General features: G+C 39.3%; 1 protein-coding gene across 2 annotated transcripts; it reads left to right on the forward strand.

The window, feature by feature from the left end:
* Positions 1-466: 466 nt before the first annotated feature.
* Positions 467-27,695, forward strand: LOC127634707 (protein KATNIP homolog). 2 transcript variants are annotated; one of them, XM_052114358.1, is made up of 20 exons: positions 467-538; positions 4,849-4,934; positions 6,628-6,821; positions 8,002-8,099; positions 8,293-8,394; positions 8,613-8,708; positions 8,917-9,136; positions 9,287-9,415; positions 12,026-12,243; positions 12,643-12,722; positions 12,825-12,912; positions 14,140-14,349; positions 14,492-14,629; positions 19,550-20,453; positions 23,135-23,857; positions 25,658-25,866; positions 26,354-26,432; positions 26,721-26,898; positions 26,985-27,150; positions 27,327-27,695. In XM_052114358.1, exons 1-20 carry the CDS (start codon positions 527-529, stop codon positions 27,552-27,554), a joined length of 4,158 nt encoding a protein of 1,385 aa, XP_051970318.1. In that variant the 5' UTR covers positions 467-526; the 3' UTR covers positions 27,555-27,695. The 2 variants fall into 2 exon arrangements, with proteins under 2 accessions (XP_051970318.1, XP_051970319.1); XM_052114359.1 differs by having other exon boundaries at positions 12,646-12,722.
* The last annotated feature ends 3 nt before the right edge of the window (positions 27,696-27,698 follow it).

A 27,698-nucleotide genomic window follows, 5' to 3' on the forward strand; every position in this document is an offset into this window, starting at 1 on the left:
CCACTAATAATAAGTATGTGAGATTACAATAGTGATGCTTTGCAAGCACCACTAATAAAGGACAAGTTGCGTTTACAGTATGTACAGATATGCATCTGCTAACACCTGTTGCATCTAGCTGAGCTTCATCGATGTGGGTGTGGCCCAAAATGAGAACGCGCGTTGTGATTGGTCGGCATCTATCCTAGATACAATCCCGTAGCAGCTGTGTGTGGAGCTTGTGTTTAGGCGGCTCTATGTGATTGGTCAGAATGGCTGCAGCTGTTTGGGTTTGGCCTGTGTTTAGACGGCGTGCTGTGATTGGTCAGCCTTTCTCCTGGTTGCACAGCCTCTTGTCTGCATCAGCTGTGTGGGTGGAGTTTGTCTTTAGAGGGTGCGCTGTGATTGGTCAGAATGGCTGTGTAGGTGGGACTTATGTTCATTCGGCGTGCTGTGATTCGTCAACAATTATCTTGGTTACCAGCCCTCACTGAACGCAAAACACACAACGACTCCTGCAAACATAAGAGCGATTTCAGCGCTAGAAATGTCATGTACTGTAAGTAGACAGCTTTTATAACTCAACACGTTTGTTTCAGGGTGTTTAGTAATGGACAATGTAACGGATAGAATAATTTGTGTCTCACTTTTATCAATGGCGGAGAGGTTTGTGTGTGCTGTTAGCAGACAGGCTAGTTATCAGCATGTGAACATCTGTAACGTCTCTGATCAATATTTATTTTCCGTATGCCTCCAGCTTCTGTTTTATCTGCAATGATTCATAATTAATAAGCTGAAGGCATCGCTAAAATGTAAACATTACCAAACCGTTAATAAGCCTGTTATAACACGTTATAAACATACATGCATTCACGCCTGTTGTGTTTTCCCTGATTCAGTTTGCTGTCTTGGCATAGCAAAAACCTTTACATTGCCAAAATATCTAATACACGAATATACAGTGGCCCCAAAAATAATCTGGACACTTCAAATGTAACTTCATTGGATTAGATAACAAAATATTAACCCTTGTGCGTCAATAAAAACAAGTTACTCAGAGGTCCTTAGAGAACAAAAATGCCCGTGTCAAAAAACTGCAATAACAATAGTATATTATTTTCCATTTTCAGTAAGTCATTTTTTTAACAAACACCAGTCCTGATCATAACCACCAAATATTCATTCATTTTCAGGATTTTAACCCTTTAAAACCAGTTTGTTTACATAAAGGCACTGTTGTGGCACACACACACACACACACTACACATTTCTCAATACACACATACAAAACACACTCTAACGTCCATACCAACACACCCACACAATTATAGCTGCCTCATTTATTAAATTGGCCTGCAGTGCTCTATAATACAGAAAATAGGAAAAAAGCATGTATTTGCTCCATAGGCTAAACATGAGAAAAATGGCGCCATCTGGTGGAAAATATATCATTTTTTAATTTTGAAGACAGGGCTCCAGAATGAAAGCATAATATCACAGAATTCATGATTTTATGCTTTAATGGCACTGGGATCAAATATTACAGTTTAAGAGGTTTCAATGGGGACATTTTTGTCTTGAAGGTCCTGCATGTAACTTTTTTGTGTACCCAGTGTATTATAGATGCATTATAGGAACTGAGGTTGAAATATCTAAATTCCCCCCAAAATACACACCTTTGGCAAAATGTATGCCATTGGCATTAACACTGCCAAAATTATCAAAAAAACAATAATCAAAAAATAAAAATGTCCCGGAGGTCGCACAAGGGTTAATCATATGTGGGCTTGTTTTGAAAGGGCTTGTAAATGAATGTTTGTGAAAGAAATTGATGTTTTTGTCCACCAAGGATGCATTTAAATGAGCGAGAACTACAGTTAAGACATTGATAATGTTATAAATGACTATTTCTATTTAAATAAATGCTATGTACTTTAAACTTTGTCTATCTAGTCCTCTACTTGCAGCCATGCATGTGTTTGGCATGTACAAAATACAATAGATTGATGAATTTCAGGAGAAATGTGTACTTTTTTGGAAGTGATTGGAGTAAATCCGTAAACGTTAAAATACTCACTGTTAGTCACAAGACGTAAACAATATGTGTGTGTGTGTTTATGATTATTGTGATAAGGAAAAGGAGGAACGAGTCAACATGAATTTTGTGGCTATCCACATTATGCCACAACTGATGTCGATTGAGCTTAACTTGTTTTATTCCTTTAAATATTTTCTTTGCGACATGAGCAATAACTGTTAAAAATGGGCTTTGCCATCATGGGTAAACATTTAATTAAAAAATAATTAAAACAAGATATTTACAATAGTAATAATTTAAACATTAGTAATGATGTTGGCAGTATTTTCTTAGCAATTGAATTCATCCGAGGTGAACTGAATCATCAAGTTCTTTCAAAAACAGAAATATCTTGGTTTTCTAAAACTTATAAATGGTATTTTATATATACAGTGCCTTGCAAAAGTATTCAGACCCCTGACCAATTATCTCATATTACTGAATTACAGTTTGTTTGATCTTTTATTTTAATACACTGGATCTCAAAATGAATTATTGGTAGGTGACATTGGTTTTATGTTGGGAAATCAAAATAAATAAATAAATAAAACCTGAAATATCTTGCTTGCATAAGTATTCAACCCCTGTGCTGTGGAAGCTGCCAGGTTACACCGATGAAAAAAACATTGTTGAGGGATCATTAATCAGGCTGTGAATCTGAAGGAAAATGAAGATCAAAGAGCATTCCACAGAAGTTAGAGATAAAGTAATACAAATCCATAGTTTAGGGAAAGTGTACAAAATAATATTCAAATGTTTGGATGTCCTAGTGATCCACAGTTGGATCAATAATCAGGAAGTGGAAGCTGCACCACACTACAAAAGGCCGTCCCTCAAAACTCAGCGCTCTAACAAAAAGGACCTAACAACCTTTGGACCTTTGTTTGGCAGACCTAACAAAAAGTCTGCCGAAATGCATAAAATGTAAATGTAAAAAGGAGACTTGAGAGAGAAGCCACAGAGAGGCCAACAATCACTATGATGGAGCTCTAGCGTTCAGGGGCTGGGATTGGAGTAATGGTGCACCAGTCAACCATATCAAAAACACAGCATAACACTGAACTGCATGGCAAGAAAGAAGCTGTTACTCAAAATGTACCATCTGATAACACACCTGGAGTTTGCCAGAAAGCATGTGAGTGACCCAGCTGTGATGTGGGAGACGGTTTTGTGGTCAGATGAGACCGAGATGAAGCTTTTTGGCCAAAACTCAAAGTGCTATGTGTGGTGCAAACCTAACACTTCCTATGCCTCAAGACACACCATCACTATGGTGGTGGCAGCATCATGCTGTGGGGATGCTTCTCATCAGCATGGGCATTTTGTTAGAATTGAATAAAGAATGGATGTAGCAAAATATTGGGAAATACTGCAAGAGTACCTGTTTCAGTCCGCTAAAACTATTAAGCTTGGGAGGAAATTCACCTTTCAGCAGGACAATGATCCCAAGCACAAGGCCAAATCAACATTGGAGTGGCTCAAGAACAAAAAGATAAATGTCCTACAGTGGCCCAGTCAAAGTCCCGATCTCAATCCTATTGAGAATCTGTGGCACTATTTGAAAATTGCGGTCCACAAGCATCACCCAACCTGAACAGCCTAGTGCAAATCTGCTGAGAAGAATGGGCCAAAATCACTTCGTCACTGTGTGCAAAGCTGGTACAAATGTACCCCAAAAGACTTAAAGCAGTTATTGGAGCGTGGGGGTTGAATACTTATGCAAGCAAAATATTTCAGTTTTTTATTTTTCATACAAATATTTCCCAACAAAGGAACAATGTCACCTTACAATAGTTGATTTTGAGTTTCAGTGTTTTAAAATAAAATCTCAATCAGATTGAAATTTCAGTGTACCATTTGTAATTCGGTAATATGCAAGAATTGGTCAGGGGTCTATATATGTATATGTAGCTTTATTTCTTATACTAAAAAATATTATATTTTTTATTGATAAAATATGTAAATGTGTTGCACCTGCAGTAGATTTTTTTCTCCCTAATTTCAATTGCAATGCCCAATTCCCACTACTTAGTAGGTCCTCATGGTGGCACGGTTACTCACCTCTGGGTGGCGGAGGACGAGTCTCAGTTGCCTCCGCTTCTGAGACCGTCAATCCGCGCATCTTATCACATGATTCGTTGTGCATGACACCGCGGAGACTCACAGCATGTGGAGACTCATGCTACTCTCCACGATCCACACACAACTCGCCACACGCCCCATTGAGAGAACCACTAATCACCACCACGAGGAGGTTACCCCATGTCACTCTATCCTCCCTAGCAACCAGGTCAATTTGGTTGCTTAGGAGACCTGGCTGGAGTCAGCACGCCCTGGATTCAAACTAGCGACTCCAGGGGTGGTACTCAACGTCAATATTCACTGAGCTACCTGGGCCCCCCCACCTTCATGCATACTATTGAAATAATGCTCTCCTCAGTTTAGAATCAGATCTAATTTTCCTAATGAAGTTTGATTTCTTCGTCTTAAAATCTCACTTTCTTTTCCTCCTCTCCCTGTCTGTTTTCTCTTCTTCTCTTTTTACTCTCATCTCTAGTGCCCAGATGATGTGATTGAAAAACAGAGCAGATTCTGTAAGACTTGCCAGTCTGTTTCTCTTTGTATCTGCCTCTATCTGTCTATCTTCTATCACATTTGTCTCTCTGTATCTATGCGACCTTGTGGATCAGATGTCCATCAGCTCTTTTATTATTTGATAAGTGTATCACATTCATTAACATCATGAGCGATATACGTTGAGATGGAGTTGACAGAGGTTCTGTTGTCTGCAGGAAATCAGGAGGAGCAGGGGAGGAAAACACCCCTCCACTGAGGAGAAACTGGATGAATATTTAATCAACCTGCAGCACAAAAACAGGTTTGATGACGCACATGAACATGAACTTACAAACACAGGTCAGATGACTCAAAAATAGGTTAAATGTGCCCAAGCTCCGTCAAGCAGACAGCATGATGGGAAACATGTATAAATGATGCTTGTCCATGTAAATAAGATTGGGGCATAAAAATGAGCTGCTCTGATTTGCTAATAAAACTAGAAGTGGGGGGGGGGCTGAGTGAGCAAAGACGCTGACTACCACCAGAGATTATTTAACAGAGATGGGCCACTTCTATTAAAATGAATGGGAGAAATTGGAACGCCCAATGGTCAATGGTTTACCTTACAGGTAAAAGAGCCAATCACCTTTTAGATTCAAACATCGCCTGTCAATCAATTCGACACTCGCATGTGCACTAGATAAACAAGCTGGTGAAATTGCATTGTTGCCTCCATCATTTGCCACGTAAAGAAGCACAATTTACCAGTGTTGTCATATTTTACTGCTGATTTGAAATCTGTTCTTTTCTCGTAATCTTGTCCAACTGTTTTGGAGATGTCGCTCTTTCCCCATTCAAGTAGATAGGAGTATGCTGCTTGTTTACATAGAAAAATAGCTGCCTGGGAGCGTCCCAAAGATGGCTGACGAGTAAACAGACTTGCTAAAAAAACTTTGCTACCACCCCTTTTGTCATGAATTCGAATCCAGGGTGTACTGAGCATAGATATACCTACGTAGATGCCTCATTCGGCTGGTTGGGATACGTCAACCATGGTGCCCTCATGGTTTGAATCTGTTTGAATGCAAGTGAATGGAGGAGAAGCCTCAAACCGCTGCATAAACTACTTTTGTGTGGAAGTAGTTCAACATGTAATGAATTGACCGACTGGGTGCTAATTTTCAGTTTATTTGCCATGATATATACATTTGTAGAGGACTTTATTTGCAGTTTTCTACGAAAAAAAAAACTATTTTAGAAGTGAAGTCAGGAATTGTTATATCATCTATAATATTGCCCAATGTTTATGGAAAATCACTTGAAAGTTGGCTGGAAAAGACTCCAGACTGTTGTAGACTGTATCTGTCAATTTACTTTAATGCACTGACGGACGGTTCTTAACCTTTCCAATATGGCGGACGCACTGACGTATCGCAGTCCATAGGAATATCTGCTTATAAGATATCTACGTATAGATATCTATGGTCATGAGGGTCTCCATCCAGCTTCCTAAGCAACCAATTGGTCCAGTTGCGAGGGAGGGTAGAGTCACGTGGGACACCATCCTTGTGTTCGCTATATGGTGGTTCTCGCTTTTGGTGGGTGACTGGTGAATGGTGGTCAGATGCCTCATGATAAGATGCTCGGGCTGACTGTCTTGGAAGCAGAGGCAACTGAGATTCATCCACCACCATCAGCATTGAGGGGAGTAACTGCACCACCATGAGGAATCAGAGTATTGGGGATTGGGTATGCCAAATTGGAGAGTCAAAGGGATAAAATTACCCTTCGGGTACACTGCCATGGTGAAATTCTAATTTGCCACTTTAATTGGACAGAGTTACTGACTGAAAATTAATTCTATCACTTTTTACTTGCCCTAATGATACTCAAACCCATTTCTGAAATTTTTAAAAGCCTTTACATGTTTTATTTGCCATATAATGAAAAGGAATAGTGACTCTGTCTTGACAAACTTTCCCTATATTTCTCTCTTGCTGTCTCTCTCTCAGGGCGTTAAGAAGACTCCATAAGAAGGACCCGCGGGAGGCTGAGCTGGAGTTGTTAGAGCAGGGATTCAACCTGTACATCAACGGCGCTCATGTCAGCACCACTAATGCAGCTCAGAGCAACCGATCCAGCAGGAGAACAGCTCATCCTTCCACAGCAGCCCCTGCACCAGCACAGAGAAACACACACACTGCAGGTACACACTCAACAAACACTAACTAACTTTACTCCTGTATACATGCAGCTTGGTCAGTAAGCAGTGTTATGGTATAAGGACGGGCAAGGAGGAGGTGGGAACCATCTGAACAGTAAGCATAACTTTTAATGAGAAACTCAACATAAAAGAAACGTAAACAAACACAGACACATATGCAACGAGGCCTCGTGCATCACTCTCTCTTAAACTGGCGTCTCTGGCTGCACTTTATCTCGCTGTCCCACTGATCAGCTAATTTAGCTCCGGCCGTGCTCCATCACGGCCCGGCCACGCTCTCCATCTCGTCACACTACTCCCCCACCCGATTCTGACTAACTCCATGCCCATGAGAGTGAGGGGAGGCATGGCGAGAGGGAAAGGGCAAAGGTGAGCGGAGACACAGAGAGAGGAGAGAGAGAAAGGACTTGCTCGCTTGCTTCCGGACGTTCTGTCGCCGGTCCCAAACGGCTCCTCTGCCCTGGCTGGTGGATGCCAGCTCGCTCCTCCCCCGGCAGACGGCAAAGAGTCCTCTAACCCCTTGTGGACGGAACCGCTACTCCCCTTCTCGGAAGATGGCCACCCTCCGGCTCTCATCGGCCGGCAGCGACCCCAACATCCCCAAGCAGCTTACTCCACAGCAACTTAATTTCCCTGCAACGGTTGTGTAAATAAGAAACATGGGATCCAATCTGCTTCAATTTATTTCCACATTTCTGTGTTTGTTTCATTGACTTTCTGTCACGACTTGCAGTGGAATTGCACTGCAATAGCGGGGTTTCCCTCTTATGTAAAACTCAATGTACAGTGCTCATACGCGAACATAAGGGACATAAATATTTTTAATCAGTGTTATGTGTTTTTCCTACTGTACTCTGAATTCTTTCCGCTGTGTTAACATGTGGTTGGTCTCCATCCTGTGACGTTTGTTATCTGGTCTGTTCACACACATGCGCACACTTCAAAAAACTGTAAGAACGGAGCTTGTGCATTTACATTGCATCGTAATCACTTAAACTGTGTAAGGAAATCGGCGTTCTCATTAATGTCATGATTCAGAATGCCACTTTCTGCAAAAATCCTGGAATAAACAATTTTCTTAAGTGGAAAATGTGTTCACTGATATACAAACTGAGACTTCCTGTAACCTGCTGAATGAGTTGATGTGGTTGTGTTTGTGTAGATTCCTCTAGATTGAGTGGAGAAAAGTGCATACTAGATCGACAGACACAGAGGAGTCGCACTGCACCTGAAAAAATACAGAGAAGACAATGGGTGAAGGTACACACACACACACACACATACACATATCCTGTTACTCTTAATGGCTTAATTAGTGGTGTTTGGGTCAATGATATGACACTCTTTTTTTCCGGAATAAATAAGTTATTGCCTCGGCAAGCACCACTCATCACCACTCTTCAAAATGACTCAAAATATTAACTGTAAATTAACTGCATACACATTACCGTAGGAATCAGTATACATCTGCACTAAGAACGGGACGCCAGTGAAGATTTCACCAGAGCACAGATACTCCGATGACTTTGAGCCATACGAGAGTGTGGATATGGAGGTGAGCAATGCTTGCGTGTTTACGGTTGTGTTTTGAATGGAATAGTAGCATACTGCAAACTGTAGCACACTTCATACTGCCAACTACTTTTTAAAATAGTATATGAAACCGTATGCATGCAACAACATTTCAAAACTCTATTATGCTACATTATTATCTGTTATAGTTATTGCATGCAATGTGTTTGCTTTTATTGCTGCTGTTTCTTTCTCTCTCAGTCTGCTCATGACAGCAGTAAAGTGTCACATTCACTTGGTTTGAAGTCCCGCGCTGAGCCTGTCCACAGAGTTCTTCTAAACCCTGACCAGGTTAAGGTTAGTAAGAGATGTCAGTTAATACAAGCATACACTGAACACTTTAACATTAGTAAGCGAATCGTTTGCATGGCTCTTAAAGGAATAGTTCAACCAAAAATTAAAATTCCATCCTCATTCAAAACCCATATGACATTCTTTCATCGGTGAAACACTGATGTATGCTCATCAAATCAAAATGCACACAGTGACGATGTGTGTGCGTTAGGCACTGCGGCGTAGCCTGGAGGTCAGCGTCAACCGCAGCAGTCGAGACTCGGCCGGAGAGGAATCGGAGGAGGAATGGATCGAGGAACAGATCGAGAGAGAGGAGAGCAGTGACAGTCTCCCTGACCTCACACTTCCTGCCCAACACACAAGCCAGCCAATCGACAAGCACCTCAGCCATGGTGACCTCATCATGCTGGAATTTGGCCCCTCCCCTCAAGGTGAAGATTACTCCATGTCTGACGTTGATGTTATTGACGTAAACATCAATATTTACTACTAACATCTGTAATTTTATTCATCATGAATTGAACGTGAAGTTATCCCAGTGGAAGTTGTGCAGATTTTCAGTGTTTGCTTTTTGTGCACAGATGGGCGAAAGATTGAGCACTCTCTCTCAGCGAAAAGGAAGGAAAATGTGGAGTCGTACATCCCGACCAAAGCAGTCACAGTGAGGAGACAGACAGAAAGGACATCTAACAGTACACAGGACATGTCAAGTAAGCACTACTCACACTTTTTTACACGTTTAACCCTTATGTTGTGTTACGGTCATTTTGACCCAGACAACTTTTATTTTTTATTTTTTTACTTTATCCAATTGGAATAAAATTCCTTGACTTTGTCAACATATGGTTTCTGTCATTTTCTTTACATTTTTTGGGTTTTATTTCACTTTGTTACACTGTGTCCTAACATTTTATCCTACACGTCAGATTGTCATGCTTACCGCGCATGCGCGCAACAATATTGCGTAATTTTTGTCACGCTTAACGACACAAACATACCCCTTCATTTCAGACTGATAGGACAATCTGATAAGGTATTTTGCACTATGGTAGGTAAATTTGACAAGGTAGGACAAATCGATTGAACACCGGTCAAAAATGACCGGCCATTGGAAATGAGTGGATTAGACTATTATGCAGTGTTCAGGAACATCCCAATCCTTTAGATGAGCACATTATGTGCATGTGTGTTTGCACACACAAAGTCCTTGGACATGTGCACACACACACACACACACACACACACAATGTGTGTTGAGTGCCCTTTTGTGCATCATCATTCCATGTACAGTCTTTGAGGAATATTTCAAGAACACTTTATCATATTATGTTGTGTTTGGGCTCGTTTGAATCGGGATAGTCTGCTGTAAGTTATGATATGTTATATGTATGTTTAAGGGAGTAATAAGGAAAAACATGACAAAAAGACAGTTTAGTTTATTATATTTATGTGTGGTAGTGGGAATTTCATACACTAATACTCACTGCAGTTTGGCCTCGGAGTGAAACAAATTAGCTCTTTGTAATCTACTAACTGAGACCTTTCCAACGATATATAACACATGACTATCTCATATTAGGTTTTATCAACTCTGAATATAATTGTTGTTATAACAAATTTGCAAATGATGAGAACGAAACCGTTCTTATTTGTCAGCAAATTAAAAAGCATTATTTCAATATTGGTAGGATCAGCAATATGCATTGAAAGTCTAGGTTCTAAGCTTTACAATAACACCTATTTACAAGCAAGTGGTTTTAATTTAGGATTTAATTAGTATTATAAAAACTTTAAACATACTCCGCAGAGAGTGCCCCCCAGTAGCCCGGAGCTCAGTTCAATTAATCCTTCAATCAAAATGAATAAATCAATAAATAAATATCTTCAAAAAAGGAGCAAAAAACCTGTTATAATTACTAAAAAACAAGTAGATAAAAAGATATAATGCATTATCTTGTGATAACGTATGGAAAATGAGAGATTTATTAACAATCTTAGTGGGCCGGTCATTTTTGAAAACGAACTCAACACAAGATTTAATAATATTATCATCCGAACAAAGAGTGAAATAAACGTACCGGTAAGTCAATTCATTATTGAAAAATATTTCTATACATTTTTAAACAATTACGACAATCTTACAGTTGTGACTTAATTTCAATCACACCAGACAATTTAGCCTCTAAAAAAAAATATATATATATATATATATGTTTAACCAAGTTGACAAAAGTGTCAGTGAAGAAGATGAAATATGAGAAAGTGATGTTTGAAGAAAACAAAGAAAAATTGAAGTAAATATCTCTTTGTGAGCAGAATATTTTTTTCGCCGTCATTTCTAATCAAGCTGTAATTTTGCCAAATTATGTAAAAAAAAAGTATGTTATTTAATTGTTGTATTTAGGATACATAAAATGATAGCTATGAAATTTGCCTTAACAAGACTTTTATTTCAAAATGTTACAATTATTTTCGTCACCGTCATTTCCACGTGGTGGGGAAAAATGACAAATTTCATGTGATGCATGTATGAACATGGTGAGAACATTGTTCAGTAGACAAATTATATAAACACCCATATACTGTACTTGCAAACATATTCTGATACTTGAGGATCAGCATGAAGTCTGTCCACTTTGCAGCTTATTCCGCACAAGAACCTCCCACTTTGACAGGAAGAGACTGTCTGAGTGACATTTAAAGTGACCAACCACAGTTTAGTGGTGGGTGAATCTGATATGTAACAGTGGAACATACAGGCCTGCTCATATTACAAATATTCAATGGAATGAACCTCACCAATTTTGTCAAATCTAGTGCTCCGTTCATTCTTGAAATCGTTTATTGTAGCAGTCTGTGAATGGTGTGACCTGACTCCTAGAAGCTGCATAAATCCAACCAAAGCATGACATCTGACACTATACTGTTAAGTCACACACAAATAAATATATATATATACAGAATAGTGTGAAGCCTCTACATGCGCTAGGTCTCCGTGGTAACACGCTCAACAAGCCACGCGATAAGATGCGCGAATTGACTGTCTCAGACGCAGAGGCAACTGAGATTTGTCCTCCGCCACCCGGATTGAGGCGAGTCACTATGCCACCAAGAGGACGTAGAGCACATTGGGAATTGGCCATTCCAAATTGGGTAGCAAAAAACGTGTCGCTCCTTCAGATGTGGCCGAACAGTCAAAGACATTCATCTAGAGCATGTTTGCATCACAAACTGCGCAGACGGATGCAAAAAATGCATTATGCGTGAACTGACCCTAAAAGGAACAGAAAATGGTTTACATTTCTTTTGTGTTATTTTAGGCCAGTGTAGTCGCGTCGAGCGCCCCCTGTCTGCAGTGCGTAAAGCGCAGGAAGAGAGAGATTCAGAGGAGATGGTTGCCCACGTGTTTAAGGCATTACAGAGAGAAAACACGCCACTGCAAACACACCGACAAAGAGATTCAAACACACACACTCCTGATCCCAAAGCTCACACACAGGGGAAAGGACAGGAGAGGAGGATGTCCAATCACACTCTGGTACGGCTTTAATGATTCCTTTTTATATGCATATATCGATCATATTTATCAACTGTTACTCAGTATAATTGACCAGATGATTGATTGTGGATTGGATGATTAATGCTAATATAGTGCGACGGAGATTTATCGCTTTTATTTGGTTTTTGATGGGTTTTGTAGAACCATGGTTTGTAAGGTATTATATTTACTGTTTTAGGATGTTTTACATGGCAGTATTATATATATTGCATTGATTTATATTATGATTTGTATGATATTGATTATATATTGTGCAAAATATAATTTCACATGTTTAGTTTTTTGATATGTGGTTAAATATGACCGGGACGGGTTTTGTGAGAATCGCCCTTTGTCTGATTTACTTTTACATAGATTAACATTGTGAATGTGTCTAAGCAGAAGGAAGATGACAACGAAGATGAAGATAAGAGTGGAGTTATCAGAGCTATGCAGAGAATCGCTCTCATGGAACCCAGGTACTCTGTCTAAACACAAACCCTCAACTGTAGACAATAGGGAACACCTTAATTTAGGGGTATTGTGAACCATACTTCCCCATCTCTCTCTCTTCCTCTCAGACAGCAGAGGTGTTTGTTAAAGGCTCTAGAGAGAATCGACGCGGACGATCAGTCCAGTCTCGCTGACAGCAGCAGTTATACTCTGTCTGTGAGTATACACTTTATTTCATCGTTGCAGTACTGGACTGTCACATATTCTGTGTGGTTCAGTGGATTGATTGAGGCTTGTGGATTTGGTCACCCATACAGTGATTCTGTCACTGGGAACATGGAAAATCCAAGCTTGACCAAAATGGTCTACCATGGCTAAACCATGTTTATCGACTGGACTTTACAGCTGAATGTGCTCTATTTTTTCCTATTGAATTCTTTATATAAGGGTCATTGGTCATTGGTTGTCTGAGGTGATCAACAACTTGAAATCTTTTACAAACTAGTTTAAAATGCAAGTTTCAAATATGTAGAAATGTAATTTGGTTTTATAATTTTATGATAAACGTGTATAGCATTGTTTGTCAAAAACAAATAGCCTTAAAGGAATATTCCGGGTTTAATACAAGTTAAGCTGAATCGACAGCATTTGTGGCATCATTTTAAGCGCCTCTCTGTGACCCACAGAATATTCCTCAAAGAGTGCACATGTAAAGATGATGCACAAAAGGGCGCTCAACACACATTGTGTGTGTGTGTGTGTGTGTGTGTGTGTGTGTGTGTCCATGACTTTTTGTGTGCAAACACACATGCACATAATGTGCTCATCTAAAGGTTTGGGATGTTCCTTTTAAAGAAAAGGAGGGACGAGTCAAAATACATTGGACCAACCTGGAATATTCCTTTGATTTGACTTTAAAAATGTCATGTGGTCTTGCTGACTACAACCCCTGGAGTCTGCTGAGTGACTCAGGTCTCCTAAGCAACCAAATTGGCCCGGTTGCTAGGGAGGGTAGAGTCACATGGGGTAACCTCCTTGTGGGGGTGATTAGTGGTTCTCGCTCTCAATGGTTGTGCGTGGTTCGTGGAGAGTAGCATGAGTCTCCACATGCTGTGAGTCTCTGCGGTGTCATGCACAACGAGTCACGTGATCAGATGCGCGGATTGACGCTCTCAGAAGCGGAGGCAACTCAGACTTGTCCTCCACCACCCTGATTGAGGTGAGTAACCGCGCCACCACGAGGACCTGCTAAGTAGTGGGAATTGGGCATTCCAAATTGGGAGAAAACGGGAGAAAAAAGAACAAATATCATGTTGTCTAACCATCACATTAAAGGTATACAAAAGTACTTTCCTTGCACCTTAAAAAGTGTCAATGAGAATGAGAAGTGCCTGACCTTATGACCGTGATTGCTCCATCTTGCGTTCTCTGTTTCCATAACAGCGGAGGGAAGCATCAATGCAGGTGAAGCCCACTCTCTATGTTACTATGGAGATCTTGTCAAACTGGGGACACCCGAGTCAGGTCGGGCTCACCGAAGTTCAGTTCTTCAGCCCACAAAATCAAAAGCTCTATGTGTCTCCACACGACCTGGACATCCGAAACGCCCACCAGCCTGGAAATCTTGCTGCACTTGTCAACGGGAAAACTAAAGTATGTATTTATATGGTAAAAATCCATAGATGATAATACAGTAGAGGATAGGTCACCCAAAAATTACAGTTCTGTCATAATTTACTCTCATGAGGTGTTTTCTGCTTGACACTTGAAATTAGCATAGATTCTGTTTGTCTAGACCACGAAAGCGTGCCACATGTGGGCGTGTCCATTCCACCCACCCATCCAGCTCTACTTTATCGTCAGGAATGTCGAACGCTCCCCAGACTTCAGCATCTCCCGGATCAAAATCTGGAATTATAACCGTAGTCTGAATGTGAGTACAGCATGACTATGAGTAATAAAACAATTTGACCAAATGCTACAGCATAACATTCACTAAAATGCATTTACTGAACGCAGTAGTAACATAGTCGCCGCTTAAGTCAATTTGTCAGTGATTGTTCTTGCCACTAAAGCTTACTTAACGCATTGTCCAGCCTTCAAACATCCAAAATTAAATGCATCATATATATCAGAATTTATATCAAAATTTAAGGGATCAAATGTTTGTATTACATTTTTTACCCTCTCTACAACCCTTTGGCCATTGTTTATTTTTTTGCTACTGTACCTTTAAGACTTCTTCCGTTTCATGTGAAATGAGTAACAGCACTTTGTGACAGATTCATAAAACTATCTGTGCATAAATGTGCTGCTTAAAATGTAAAGATCAGACAGAAATGATCAGGGATCTTGCTAAAAATAAACTTCAGCCCCTCATTTATAACCTTGGGGTTCTTCAGGAGGAACTGCAGGTGCTGCACACAGCCAAGAACAGCACAAAGTTTGACACACTTTACCACATTTTCCAGTTATCATTGTATTGGTGTTTATAATTAATGGTATCTATCCTACCTAGCCTATATGTAAGATGGACGACAAGCATTTGAAATGGGTACTGCAGTCCAAATTCAAAATATTGAAGAGTTGTCTGCCCCGCCCCAGACTCGAAGCTCATGCGGGTTGCCAGAATGAGGACACGCCAATTAGCCAACTTTGCATCCGTTTTAAAGGACTTCTTGGCTTTAAGCTGTCTCCATCTTCCAAAGGGATCGCCAATATTTGTTTTACTACGCATCTGGTCATGGTGGATTTTAGACGGATGGCGAGGCTTTTTAGGTCGGGTGGAATCGGTTATCTCTGATCCAGTTCGTTTGCTGGCTTCCATGATGCAGCACATAGTGTTGTTTGCATGCAAACTTGTTCAAATCTCTTTGAAAAAAAAAACAACTTTTAATTCTAACCACAAATAACACAAATGAGGTAAATAAGCCATCTGATGCAATAATATGCATTAATTTACAGACGCTCTTTACAGAATTGCGGTTTTCTTAAAGAGACAGTACCAATATTTAGCCACGTTCCGCAAATCAATGTAAATACTTGTAAGTAGTATAAATTATGCATCAAACAATGAACATGCATTTAAATATAATATAGGCAATTAATATCATATTTATTGATGGTAAAACATGGATTTGTTCATTTTTTTTAAAAGATGAAATGTGACAAAATTAACTAAAAACAAATAAAATATAATTAGTAAAATTAACATTTTCGTAATGTGCCTAGTTATAGGGTCCTGTGTATAATTAACAGCATCAGCTGGGAGTGAATTTATTTTATATATTAATATTTTATATTATTTTATAACTGAAAAATATCCATATTAATTGATATTGAATCGAAGTCGAATCGAATTGAGAGCTTGTGTATCGAATTGGCAAATCTGAATCAATACTCAGCCCTAGATGCAAGTGTTGATGCATTCATCTGTGATGTCAGAAAGTTGCGCAAGTTCATAACGAGTAATTTTTGTGGCTCGGGCTTCATAAAAAAGTATATTGGGAGGATGATTTGAGTTCTGAAAGTTACAGTATATTTTCATAGCACAATGAACTCAAGAAAAAATGCATTCTTAATGAAATTACTCTTTATCATGAGACAAAAAATAAGGTGAACATTGTATTTACCAGAGGAATATTGTGTATTTGTTTCTGTGTGTGTGTGTGTGTGTGTGTGTGTGTATATAGAACAGTTGGAGATTAGCGGTAGGGATTAGTTGAGTTTAGCTGTGATCTCCCCCCCAAAGCACACTGTATGCCGCACTAAAGCTTGAATTGTTGGGATCTACATCTCTTTACATGTTAACTGTACAGATATCAAGAAATATAACGGTAGGCTCTTTGTGCATGCATGGGTGTGTGTGTGTGTTTGTCCTTGTTTTGTTGCTGATATCAACCTGCTAGCAAGATGCCGGTAAAACATGTAATCTCCTGTATCTCTGTTTTGGATTCCCAGCTTATGGAGTTAACTGTGTTTGCTAAGGCAAGCATCCCTTTTACTATTGCTCATACAGCACATCATACGGGTCAGTGATTTGAACAAATCTCTGACCTGAAGTATTTAACTTTGTCATGTAACCGGCACCGTTTGTGCTGCGAACATGAATTATTACTCAAATTGTGTGGCTTGTTGTGGTGTGCTGCTACTTTTCTATGCAATCAGACTTTTCGCCTGGTGCTTGACAAAGCGAAAGGAAATCCAGTTGACTAACATTTGAAGGACGGACCTAAACCATATCTAGATACCATTGGTAAAAACTCAGAACAGATCTCTAGAAGCATTGAAGCAGTGACTTTTTAATGAGCAAACATCACTTGCATTCTCTTTAGAAAGTGAAAATAAAAAATAATTTATTGTTTTGGGAATTTTGAAGTAGCTTTTTTGTTCCTTCCTAAATGGGAACTTAATTTGTTTTTATGTACAAAATTTCATGTCATATTTTATGGACTGGGTTATATCTTAATTTACAGTATAAGCACCAATAAAAATGGTTATAAACCGTAATAAGCAGTTACTAAAACTGTAATAATAATGGTAATAAGATGTTTATAAATGGTAATAAACAGCTATGCTTACTAGGGCTGCAACTAACGATTATTTTGATAATCGATTAATCAAACAATTAGTCGATTATTCTGCGAATGTTTAAACGATTAATCATTAGCTCTTAACTGATTATTTAGCTTGTGTATACTTAAAATAAAGAGGACAAAATCATATTTTAAAAATACCTCTAAATGACATTCACTGAATTAAAAGGGGAAAAAAAAGACATATTCAATATAATTCAGTGAAGAAATTCACTGCAAAAAATCCTATTGTTATTGAGTGTTTTTGTCTTGTTTTCCATTTAAAAATGTCTAAAAATCCTTAAAACAAGATGCATTTACTTGAGAAACAACATATAAGATATTTAGACTTGCTTTAAGAGAATATCTATTAAATATACAGTGGTTATACTTCTGCGAGTGCAGTAAAGACAAAATATACTTCTATTCAAGATCTATTCTCTAAATGCAAGTCTAAATATATTATATGCTGCTTCTCAGGTGAATGCATTATTTTAAATGATTTTTAGATATTTAAAAATATTTGTATTTTGAATATTATATTCAACATTCTCAGATAAAAATGGTTTCTTCTGCAGTATAGCTGCTAAAGTAAATGTACGTTGTTTTAAAGGAGTTATAGATATTTATATTGAAAAAACAAGCCAAAACAAAAACAAATCAGAAAAGTATTTTGTTGCAGTGTATAAAGCTGCGTTCACACTGCCAGCTACTTTGTCGCTGCATGTCGCCAGTGGCTGGCGGTTAGGTCGCTAGCGGTGTGTATGGAGAGTCTAAACAGCACTGTTTCTTTACGATTAATATTATCATTAAAATATTAGGATCACGTGAGCTCTACCATCTTCTCCTGTATTGGCTGTCGCTCCAAACATTCGCTCTTCATTTGCATAAAGTTAAACATTTCTCAACTTTGTCACGGTCGCCGTCGCTCGTGTTGCCGGAAGTCGCCAGCTCTCATTAAAAATTATTGAGATGAGGTCTTTTTTGTGCTGCGTGTCGCTAGCAGTGTGAACGCAGCTTAATGGGGTGAAGACTACCGTCTCTCACCTTTCTGTTCACTTCAATCAATCTTTAACTCACTTAAATACAAACTCTACCTTATTAATAAAGCTGCGTATTGCCAATTTTCTTCACAATAAAAAATGCACAGTGACACATGTATTATGATTCAATATGTCGAGAGCAATCACGTTATAATCGAGCTGCATTAAGTGTGTGCGCTCGAGAGATGAGCATTCCCGCGACTGAGTGTGCATCAGCCGGGTGCAGTTTCAGTCTCTTCCCCTTAGATCGGGACATTCACACAACTCGTAGAAGAGGCGCTGACCGCACAGATAAATGCCAGTTTCGGAGTTTCCTGCTTCTGTATTATTTGAACTTTAATAAAGATATAACACATTAAATATAACTGCATTAAAGATGTAACGCCATTGTGTTTCATTTAAAGTGCTCCGGCTCCGCTTAGTCCACAACGAGACTGCTTCTGTATTTAGCTATTTGGAATTTTTGCATTATAATTCCCTCCTACTTTGTGATCTACATCCGCTGAAGCTGTTTGGAAAGTTTAGAGTGCGCCTGGACTGTGATCTGTGTTTTCTTCCTCTCCTCAGTCAGAACTGCAGTGCTGCTCTCGCGCACCATCATTAGAGTTTAATGTGATCTCATATTACGGTAGATGACATTGACATGTTTGTCGAGAATTTTTTAGTCAATGTTGTTGATAAGAGCCCTAATGTTTTCCTATGTATATTTGACAAATGTATAATTGAAAATGACAAATTCCACGCGAAGACTTCAGTGAACATTTTTGAGTGATGATACAAAGTATTTGTTAAGAATTCATTAACGGAAGCAGTTTAAATTGGAAATGGAATTCACAAATTACTATTTACTAATTCTAATTCCGTTTTTGCCATTCACCATGATTCTAAAAGGAACATTAGGATTTCAAAGTTATAACTTGTATCCAATATTACAAAAATGTTTTTATGACAACGGATGTAACTTTACACAGATATACACAGCATAACATTAACTTATGTACACATGTTAGTAAGCGTTTTATTACTCTAAAATCATGCTAACATGTATAATTTCACTGCTGCTTTTTGATGTCAAAATAATGTTTGGTGTAAATTAACATTATTCCGCGAATGCTGTTAATTGAGCTTCGCTTGTGAACCTATAATATTCCTTTAATTTATTGTTTTCTGTATATGTCTATACTGTGAATATTCATTATATTGGCCAGCCCTAATATCCATGCATTTTTCCAATAGGATCTTGAAGTGGGTGCTCGTCATGTGCGCTTGTATATAGACAGCACTCTGGTCTTTGAGGGCCATTTGGAGAAGGGTTGCGGAAACCAAGTCTTTGATTACAGCACCTCCATTGAACTCCAAGAACCACATCTCCAAGAGTGCACCTCTCCAAGTCCTGTGTCCTCAGGACACACTCTGGTGGACTGCCGACCTCATAACCAAGACAACAAATCTCTGGAGTCCATCTCTGGCCAATCGGATTCCAGCTCTTCCCTAATAGAAACAAGCCAGGACCAATCTGATAGAAGCACCAGTCTCCTAGTTAATCCTGGCAACTGTGCGGCTTCAATGCAAAGAGACTCTCTAGAGAGGGACTCGCCCCCGTTGGATCTCACTTTGCCCACTGGGCGGTTTCCAGGACAACAAATGGAGGCGGTGAAAACGGTGACCACCCAACCGTCATCGAGTCGACTTCCACATTGGCTTCAACCGTTAAACCAGACAGTAACAGATGAAACTGAGGGGTCTCGAGAGCTTCCCCCGTGGCTCCAAATGCAGAGTACATCCGAACCCAAACATTCATTGCTGCCGGATATATCGTGCAACCCTGTACGTGCCTGCAAAGTCGCTTCTAGCCCCAGGGGGACAGCACCTCTCGACAGGCCACAGAGAACAGTGTCCCGTGAATTCAGCACCGACTCGTTGGATTTGAACCCAGATTTGGGGCTGAACTGTCGAATAGAGACCAAACAAGAGCGTGAAAAGGATTCAGAGCGACACCTGAGCGATCAGTTAGACCAGGATTTGAACTTGTGGGATGAACGCGCTGAGAGAGCAGAACGACCAATCAGTGGCAGGCGAGGAGCTGCAAAATCACTAAACAAATCGCAATTTATCAACAGCAGTGACCTCATCGCAACAGGTGCATGTCTCAAAAAACACAAACACCTTGACCTTACCCGGTGTGACGTGAACGTTAGCCTAACGTTAGTTCATCTGAGTTTTTGTCCTAACAGTGGCAATTAATGACAGGACATTTTGACGGTATCTTAAATATCAGATGCTCTCTGATTGGCTGTGATTGTCTTGTCATGCAGCAGTTTTATGGTCAACATGGAAAGAAAAATTACTTGTCTTAAGGTGCATGTTAAGTGTAAAGCAGCATCCCAGTTCACACACACAATTGGTCCAAAATAGTATACAGTTTTAGGATAACTGCTTACCAAATCATAGTGCCCAGAATATAGAAATTAATCACAATTGATATTTTAAACAATCCCAAAATCGATTCTTAAATCCCAACATCGAACTTCTACTCTATGCACAGCCCCCTACTATGTGAATAAATCACTCAACCACTCAAATATGAGACTAAGTCTTTTACTATTTGACTAAAAATGTCTGTGATTAGCCACTGGCTGGTAAATGTTCAGATTTCATTCAGAAGTGATTGAGTTGTAGTGGTGAAGAAGTTCAGCAACGAGATCCTTTCACTGCTTGTTTAGTGTAAACATTCTTTCAGTATCTCACTATGGGAAATCAATCTAGAAAGCAATTTATAACACCAGTTATTCAGTGTAATGCATCTCCAAAGACGATATCCAAGCATCCATTTGTCATTGAATAATGTCTCTTTTAATGTTCTTACTTTACAGTCGGTTGTTGATCAAAAACAACAAAAATAGAAACATTGAATTGTAATCACACTTAGCACGGATGCGGTAAAGAAGATGTACGATTCCACACTTGCTAATGTGCACTCAACCAAAACAATTCTATGAGACGATCGCTGAGCTGCCGCTATTCTTAAAGAGACAGTACCGTTTTAGCACATGTTCTACATATCAATGTAAATACTTGTAAAAAGTAAAACTTATGCATGTATAGATTTAACATCTAACAACATATCAAGACATTTATTAATGGAAATTTTTGAGTGGAAGGAATTAAATTATTTTTTTAAAAGAACTAAAATGTGTCAAAAATGATGAAAACTAATCATATTTTTGTAAAATGTATATATTCGTAATGTACCAAGATAGAAGATACCCTGTATAATAAACAGTGTTCGCTGAGAGAGAATTTATTTTATATGTAAACAAATTGGACATTATAACTGAAATATACCCAAATTAATCAGAATCGAATTGAATTCAGTCTGATCGAGATCAGAATATGAATTGTGAGCTTGTGAATCAAGATTGAGTCTGGAAACCTAGCCCTAATTTGAAAGGAATAGTTCACCCAAAACGTAAAATGATGTCATAATTTACTTTGATTAGTTTTGGTGAGAATCGTAAGGTTTTGGTGAGGTCATGAGCGCTATGAGGTATAACTGCACAATGAACTGAAAAAGTAATCAAGATCACGAATACGCCTGCTGCGTTTTAACTCATTAAATTCCATTTAAGTCACGTTGTGTCAAAGGTTTTTATTAACAATGTGCTTTTGCAGCAGTTGAGGATTCTAACCGATCCCTGACGTGAATCAGAGACCCTTGAATTATATATAGTCTATAGCTGGGTAGCTCAGCGAGTATTGATTCTGACTACCACCCCTGGGGTCACTAGTTCGAATCCAGGGCATGCTGAGTGACTCCAGCCAGGTCTCCTAAGCAACCAAATTGGCCCAGTTGCTAGGGAGGGTAGAGTCACATGGAGTATCCTCCTTGTGGTTGCTATAATGGGGTTCTCGCTCTCGGTGGGGCATGTAGTGAGTTGTGCGTGGATGCCTCGGAGAATAGCATGAGCCTCCACATGCGCTATGTCACCACGGTAACACGCTCAACAAGCCACATGATAAGATACAAGGGTTGGCGGTCTCAGACGCGGCGGCAACTGAGTTTCGTCCACCACCACCCAGATTGAGGCAAGTCACTACGCCACCATGAGGACTTAGAGTGCATTGGGAATTGGGGAGAAAAAAAAAATGGACTGATGCCCAGATGCTTGCTTTATATTTGACCTCTGTTCGAGGTATTCCGGGTTCAATACAAGTTCAACCGTTTTTGTGGCATAAAATTGATTACCTCAAAAATGGCTTTTGACTCATCCCTCCTTTTCTTTAATAAAAGCAAAAATCCTGGTGACAGTGAGGCACTTACAATGGAAGTGAATTGGCCTCATTCAGCTAAAACACTGTTTCAAAAGTATAGCCACAAAATATAAACAATTTGCATGCTAACATGATTTTAGTGTGATCAAATCACTTACTAACCTTTTCTGTGTATAGTTATAGCCAATTTTACAACTTTACGATGATGTAATGTCAACAAACCCTAAAAGGACTGTAAAAATTATGATTTAAACAATTTTACAGCTCAGATAACATGAGTTTTAACAGAAGAATTAATGTGAGTGCTTTTATAAAATTATAAGCGTCTCATTTTTGCCTTTTAAACCCTCCAAAAATTGGCCCCATTGACTCCCATTGTAAGTGCCTCACTGTAACCTCGATTTTCGAGAATGTTCAATGATACTTCACTGTGGATTCACAGCTTTTGTGTTAATATTTGTCTTACTGTCTATTTGTGACTGCATAGTCTATGATATTTTTGTAATCTGCTGGGGCCTCATCCTCATCTGTTTCTGCTTGTTAACGTAGAGGAGAGCGGCCAGACGTCCGTCCGTAACCGAAGACCCAAACCTCATTGGTGTGAACAGGACGATCCGTTAATGGAATCCTGGGACTCATTAACAAAGTTTAACCAGCATCAGCGAGGGCGAATCTCCAACATGGCTTTGGAAGGAGATATATTCGATGAGTTTGTTCATCGTCAGTCCCGCCCGATGCCCATCACCCCCCGTCGTCCCTCCGCCCCTTCGCTCCCTGATTTCGACGACCCTGAAGACGACCCTTGTGACCCCGATGAAGACTTTGAAATCCCGGTTCTCCCACAAGGTCGCCACCTCGTCATATATATCATGTCAACGTGGGGCGACCGTCACTACGTCGGCCTCAACGGCATTGAGATATTTTCCTCCACCGGTGAGCCGGTCAAACCTGTCCACATCACGGCCGATCCACCTGATATCAATATTTTACCAGCCTACGGGAAAGACCCACGCATCATTACCAACCTCATCGATGGCGTAAACCGAACCCAAGACGACATGCACCTGTGGCTGGCTCCGTTCACTCCTGGCCGCAGGCATGTGATCTCCATGGATCTGGGTGTGGAATGTTGCCTTGCAATGATCCGTGTTTGGAATTACAACAAGTCCAGGATACACTCATTTAGAGGAGCTCGAGAAATGGAGATAATTCTCGATGGCCATTGTGTTTTCAGAGGGGAGATAGCCAAAGCTTCTGGAAATCTCTCAGGAGGTATGGCTGAAAAGATCGCTGTGATAATTGATGGCTAAACATTTGCTAATTAGTTTAACGTCAACATGAAATCAAATTGACCCCATTTGCTTTCTGAATACATGTTGCTGGTCTTACTGTGCTTGATTCATCAGTGCATGTCATTCCAAAGAAAAAGCGTCTTGGTAATCTTTTATCAAAATTTCCTTAACTATTGGATGTTTTATCATAGCCAAATAGATATTTAAACCATTCTGGTTTTAAACCCACACTTTTCACCATCCAATCAATTCGTAAAGGATTAGGGCTGTGCAATATGCAAAATAATAATAATAATAATATTTTTATAATAATGCAATTTTTTTATGTTTTTCCTTTTTTACACATTTTACATGAACAAAAATGCATTTTAGTGTTCAAAATAAAAAAAAATATTCTTTGCTTAAATTATAAGATTTGTTATGTCTTTGTGCCTTTTTCTTTATTCTTTATTTACTTTTTTCTCTCTCTTGCTGGTACCTTTTTTGTGCCCTGCATTCTGGTTGGCGAGATCTTGTTAGTGTGCAATAGATGTGCACCAATCAGAATGGGGAATTAACCATCACAAAATCTGAATAGATAAATAAATAAATACATTTATTTATTTTAATTGATCTAAAATTTGAAATTTAGAAATGTCTCATGCTCATAATGGGATTTTATTGCAATTAAATACACTAAAATGAAAAATAGTTTTAAAGGATGTGCCGGGGTCAATACAAGTTGGCATAATGTGACATAATGCTGATTACCACAAAAATTACTTTCGACTCGTTTCTCCTTTTTTTTTTTTATAAAAGCAAAAATGGAGGTTACAGTGAAGCACTTACAATGGAAGTCAATGGGGCCAGTTTTTGGAGTGTTTAAACACAGAAATTTGTAGCTTCAAATATTTAATTTTTCATCCCCTTTTCTCCCCAATTTGTAATGCCCAATTCCCTCTACTTAGTAGGTCCTCGTGGTGGTGCGGTTACTCACCTCAATCCGAGTGGTGGAGGACAAGTTTCAGTTGCCTCTGCTTCTGAGACCGTCAATCCACGCATCTTATCACGTGACTCGTTGTGCATGACACCGCGGAGACTCACAGCATGTGGAGGCTCATGCTACTCTCCACAATCCACACACAACTCGCCACACATCCCATTGAGAGCGAGAACCACTAATCATGACCACGAGGAGGTTACCCCATGTGACTCTACCCTCCCTAGCAACCGTGTCAATTTGGTTGCTTAGGGAACCTAGCTGGATTCACTAAGCACGACCTGGATTCGAACTCATGACTCCAGGGGTGTTAGTCAGCATCAATACTTGCTGAGATACCCAGCTTATAATTGTATAAAAGCACTTACATTAATTCCTCTGTTAAACTTGTGTATTATTTGATTAAATTGCTATTTTTGCAGTCATTACAGGGTTTGTTAACATTACATCGTCATGGCAACAAAGTTGTAAAATTGGCTATAAATTTACACAGATGTGGTTAGTAAGTGTTTTTATCGCAGTAAAATCATGTTTACATCCATATCCTTACGTCTTGTGTCTATACTTTTGAAACAGTGAGAATTTTACAGTTAAAAATTTGGCCCTCATTCACTTGCATTGTAAGTGCCTCACTGTAACCCAGATTTGTGCTTAAAATTTGTGAGTAAAAATAACGTCACATTACGGAAAGTAAAATGGCTTGCTGACTTTAGTTGCAGTCGCGTGTGTGTGTGTGTATGTGTGTGTGTGTGTGTGTGTGTGTGTGTGGCATTTGGTCATTGTTTTCTCATGTTTTCTCAGCATTGGATCATTTTGGTGATACTATCCTATTCACAACGGATGATGACATCCTGGAGGCGATGGCGCAGTTTGATGACACATTTGCTGGTGAGATGGAGATGGGCGGGGCGAGTGTGGTGGAGGAGGAGCTTCAGAGGCCACGGACCGCTGATGGTGAAGGAGAGGAAAGGCCCTTTACGCAGGCCGGATTCAGAGAGGAGGATGCTCCTGTGAGTGTGTGGGTGTGTGGGTGTGTTTGTTTGTGTGTGTGGGTGGGTGTGTGTGTTTGTGTGTGTGGGTGGGTGTGTGTGAGACCAAGGCAAAACATTGTTTGCATATGAGTCATGTAGGAATGCTTAATTAATCAAATAAATAATCCAGAATGCAGTACAGCTCCTACGATGAACTAACTGTGAAAAGTGTCAATTATAGAATTTAATTTATCTCTAATTGTTTTGCCCTAATGGGATCAAAATTTTAATGTTTTTTTGCAAAGGTCGAGCATTGTAACCAATCACAGATGGGTCCGTTGCTCGCTTTGCCTGTGTAATTTATTCAGACGTTTTTTAAATGTTTTAGATGTGTAGTCTACATCAAGAATTACACAGAATTTGAATGTAGAAGTATTTAAATGATAATCAAAAGGAATTAATCAACAATAATGATTTTTGCCATAATTGTGCAGCCCTAGAGTCATTTATTGTGTTTTTGTTTTAGATGGGACCGGTCCGAATTCCTGCAGCAGAAATGTGTGCCAATCCTGGAGAGGAGAGAACTGGACTTTATACTGGCACCAGTAAGTGACTTAATCACAAATCCATAATCAATTACAATATGCAAAGGTGAAATTAAATTAGCAAAATTGAGCCTATTTTTTGGATTTTGAAGAATTTTGCTTTGTGACATTTTTTTCATGACTATTAAGCACATTTTCCTTATAATTGTCTTTACTGTAATGCAGGAAACATACTGAAGTATTATTTAAATTATACTTTCAAAAAATACTGTTGTATGTTGGCATAATAGTAGAATTTGTTGTACTAAATTTAATGCATGCTGAAAATAATTGTGTGTGTTTCTGAAGTCCTACAGCTAAATCTGGCGATGGCATGGGGTGATGCTCACTATGTGGGTTTGACGGGTTTAGAGATCGTTGGTGAAGTGGGTGAGAGTGTTCCTGTTGATGTTTCTATGGTAACAGCATCACCTCGTGACCTCAATGACCTCCCTGAGTACAACAATGACCTCCGAACTCTGGACAAGTCAGAGAAAACCCTCTGTCTCAAACACATGCTGTATATACACATACATTTTTTTGGGTTTTCCTAAATGCTTTTCTGTCTCTCAGGTTGTTTGATGGGCTGAATATCACGACAGATGACAAGCACATGTGGCTGATTCCGTTCACGTGCGGTTCTGATCACAGTCTCACTGTGCGGTTTGGTCAGTCACAGGCGATCGCCGGATTTAGGATATGGAACTACAACAAATCACCCGAAGACTCTTATAGAGGGGTGAGAATAAAGCTGGAGTCTGTTTCTAAGCATAATAAAGTTATAAACAACAATAGGTCATACATTTATGTTTAGGCATAAAATAATGGTCCAAAAAAATAAAATAAATAAACTATGCCTTGTATATGCCTATTCATCAAATAATAACTATAATAAAAATGTGTGTTTCCTCCAAGGTGAAGGTTCTGCACGTGTTCCTGGACGGTTTCTGTATTTCTCCACTCAAGGGATTTCTCATTCGCAAGGGTCCAGGGAATTGTCACTTCGACTTTGCACAAGAGATTCTGTTTGTAGATTATATGGAGTCTAACACGAGCTGTGCCGCCCGTAACCTATCACTCACTGGAACTAGAAAAAACACAGATGACACACACACTCACTGGTACAGAACACTTTTGATGTGATTATAATCAGTTACTACCCAATTGTAGATGGGGTAATATTCAAGGAAACCTGTTTGAAAACAATAATTATTTTTGCAATTCCATTTGGTGATGCTACTGACACACTTCAGCTTTTAAAGGGACGTATGAGAGGTTAATTGTGTG

The sequence above is a fragment of the Xyrauchen texanus genome, chromosome 42 (genome assembly GCF_025860055.1).
Source record: "Xyrauchen texanus isolate HMW12.3.18 chromosome 42, RBS_HiC_50CHRs, whole genome shotgun sequence".
Taxonomy (NCBI): Eukaryota; Metazoa; Chordata; class Actinopteri; order Cypriniformes; family Catostomidae; genus Xyrauchen; species Xyrauchen texanus.

What these genes read in the sequence shown, in the direction of transcription:
- LOC127634707 (XM_052114358.1), top strand. An exon ending in GGATGTCCAATCACACTCTG is followed by an intron (nt 12,244 to 12,642) that starts GTACGGCTTTAA and finishes AATGTGTCTAAG; the next exon opens with CAGAAGGAAGATGACAACGA. An exon ending in CAGTGACCTCATCGCAACAG is followed by an intron (nt 20,454 to 23,134) that starts GTGCATGTCTCA and finishes TTGTTAACGTAG; the next exon opens with AGGAGAGCGGCCAGACGTCC.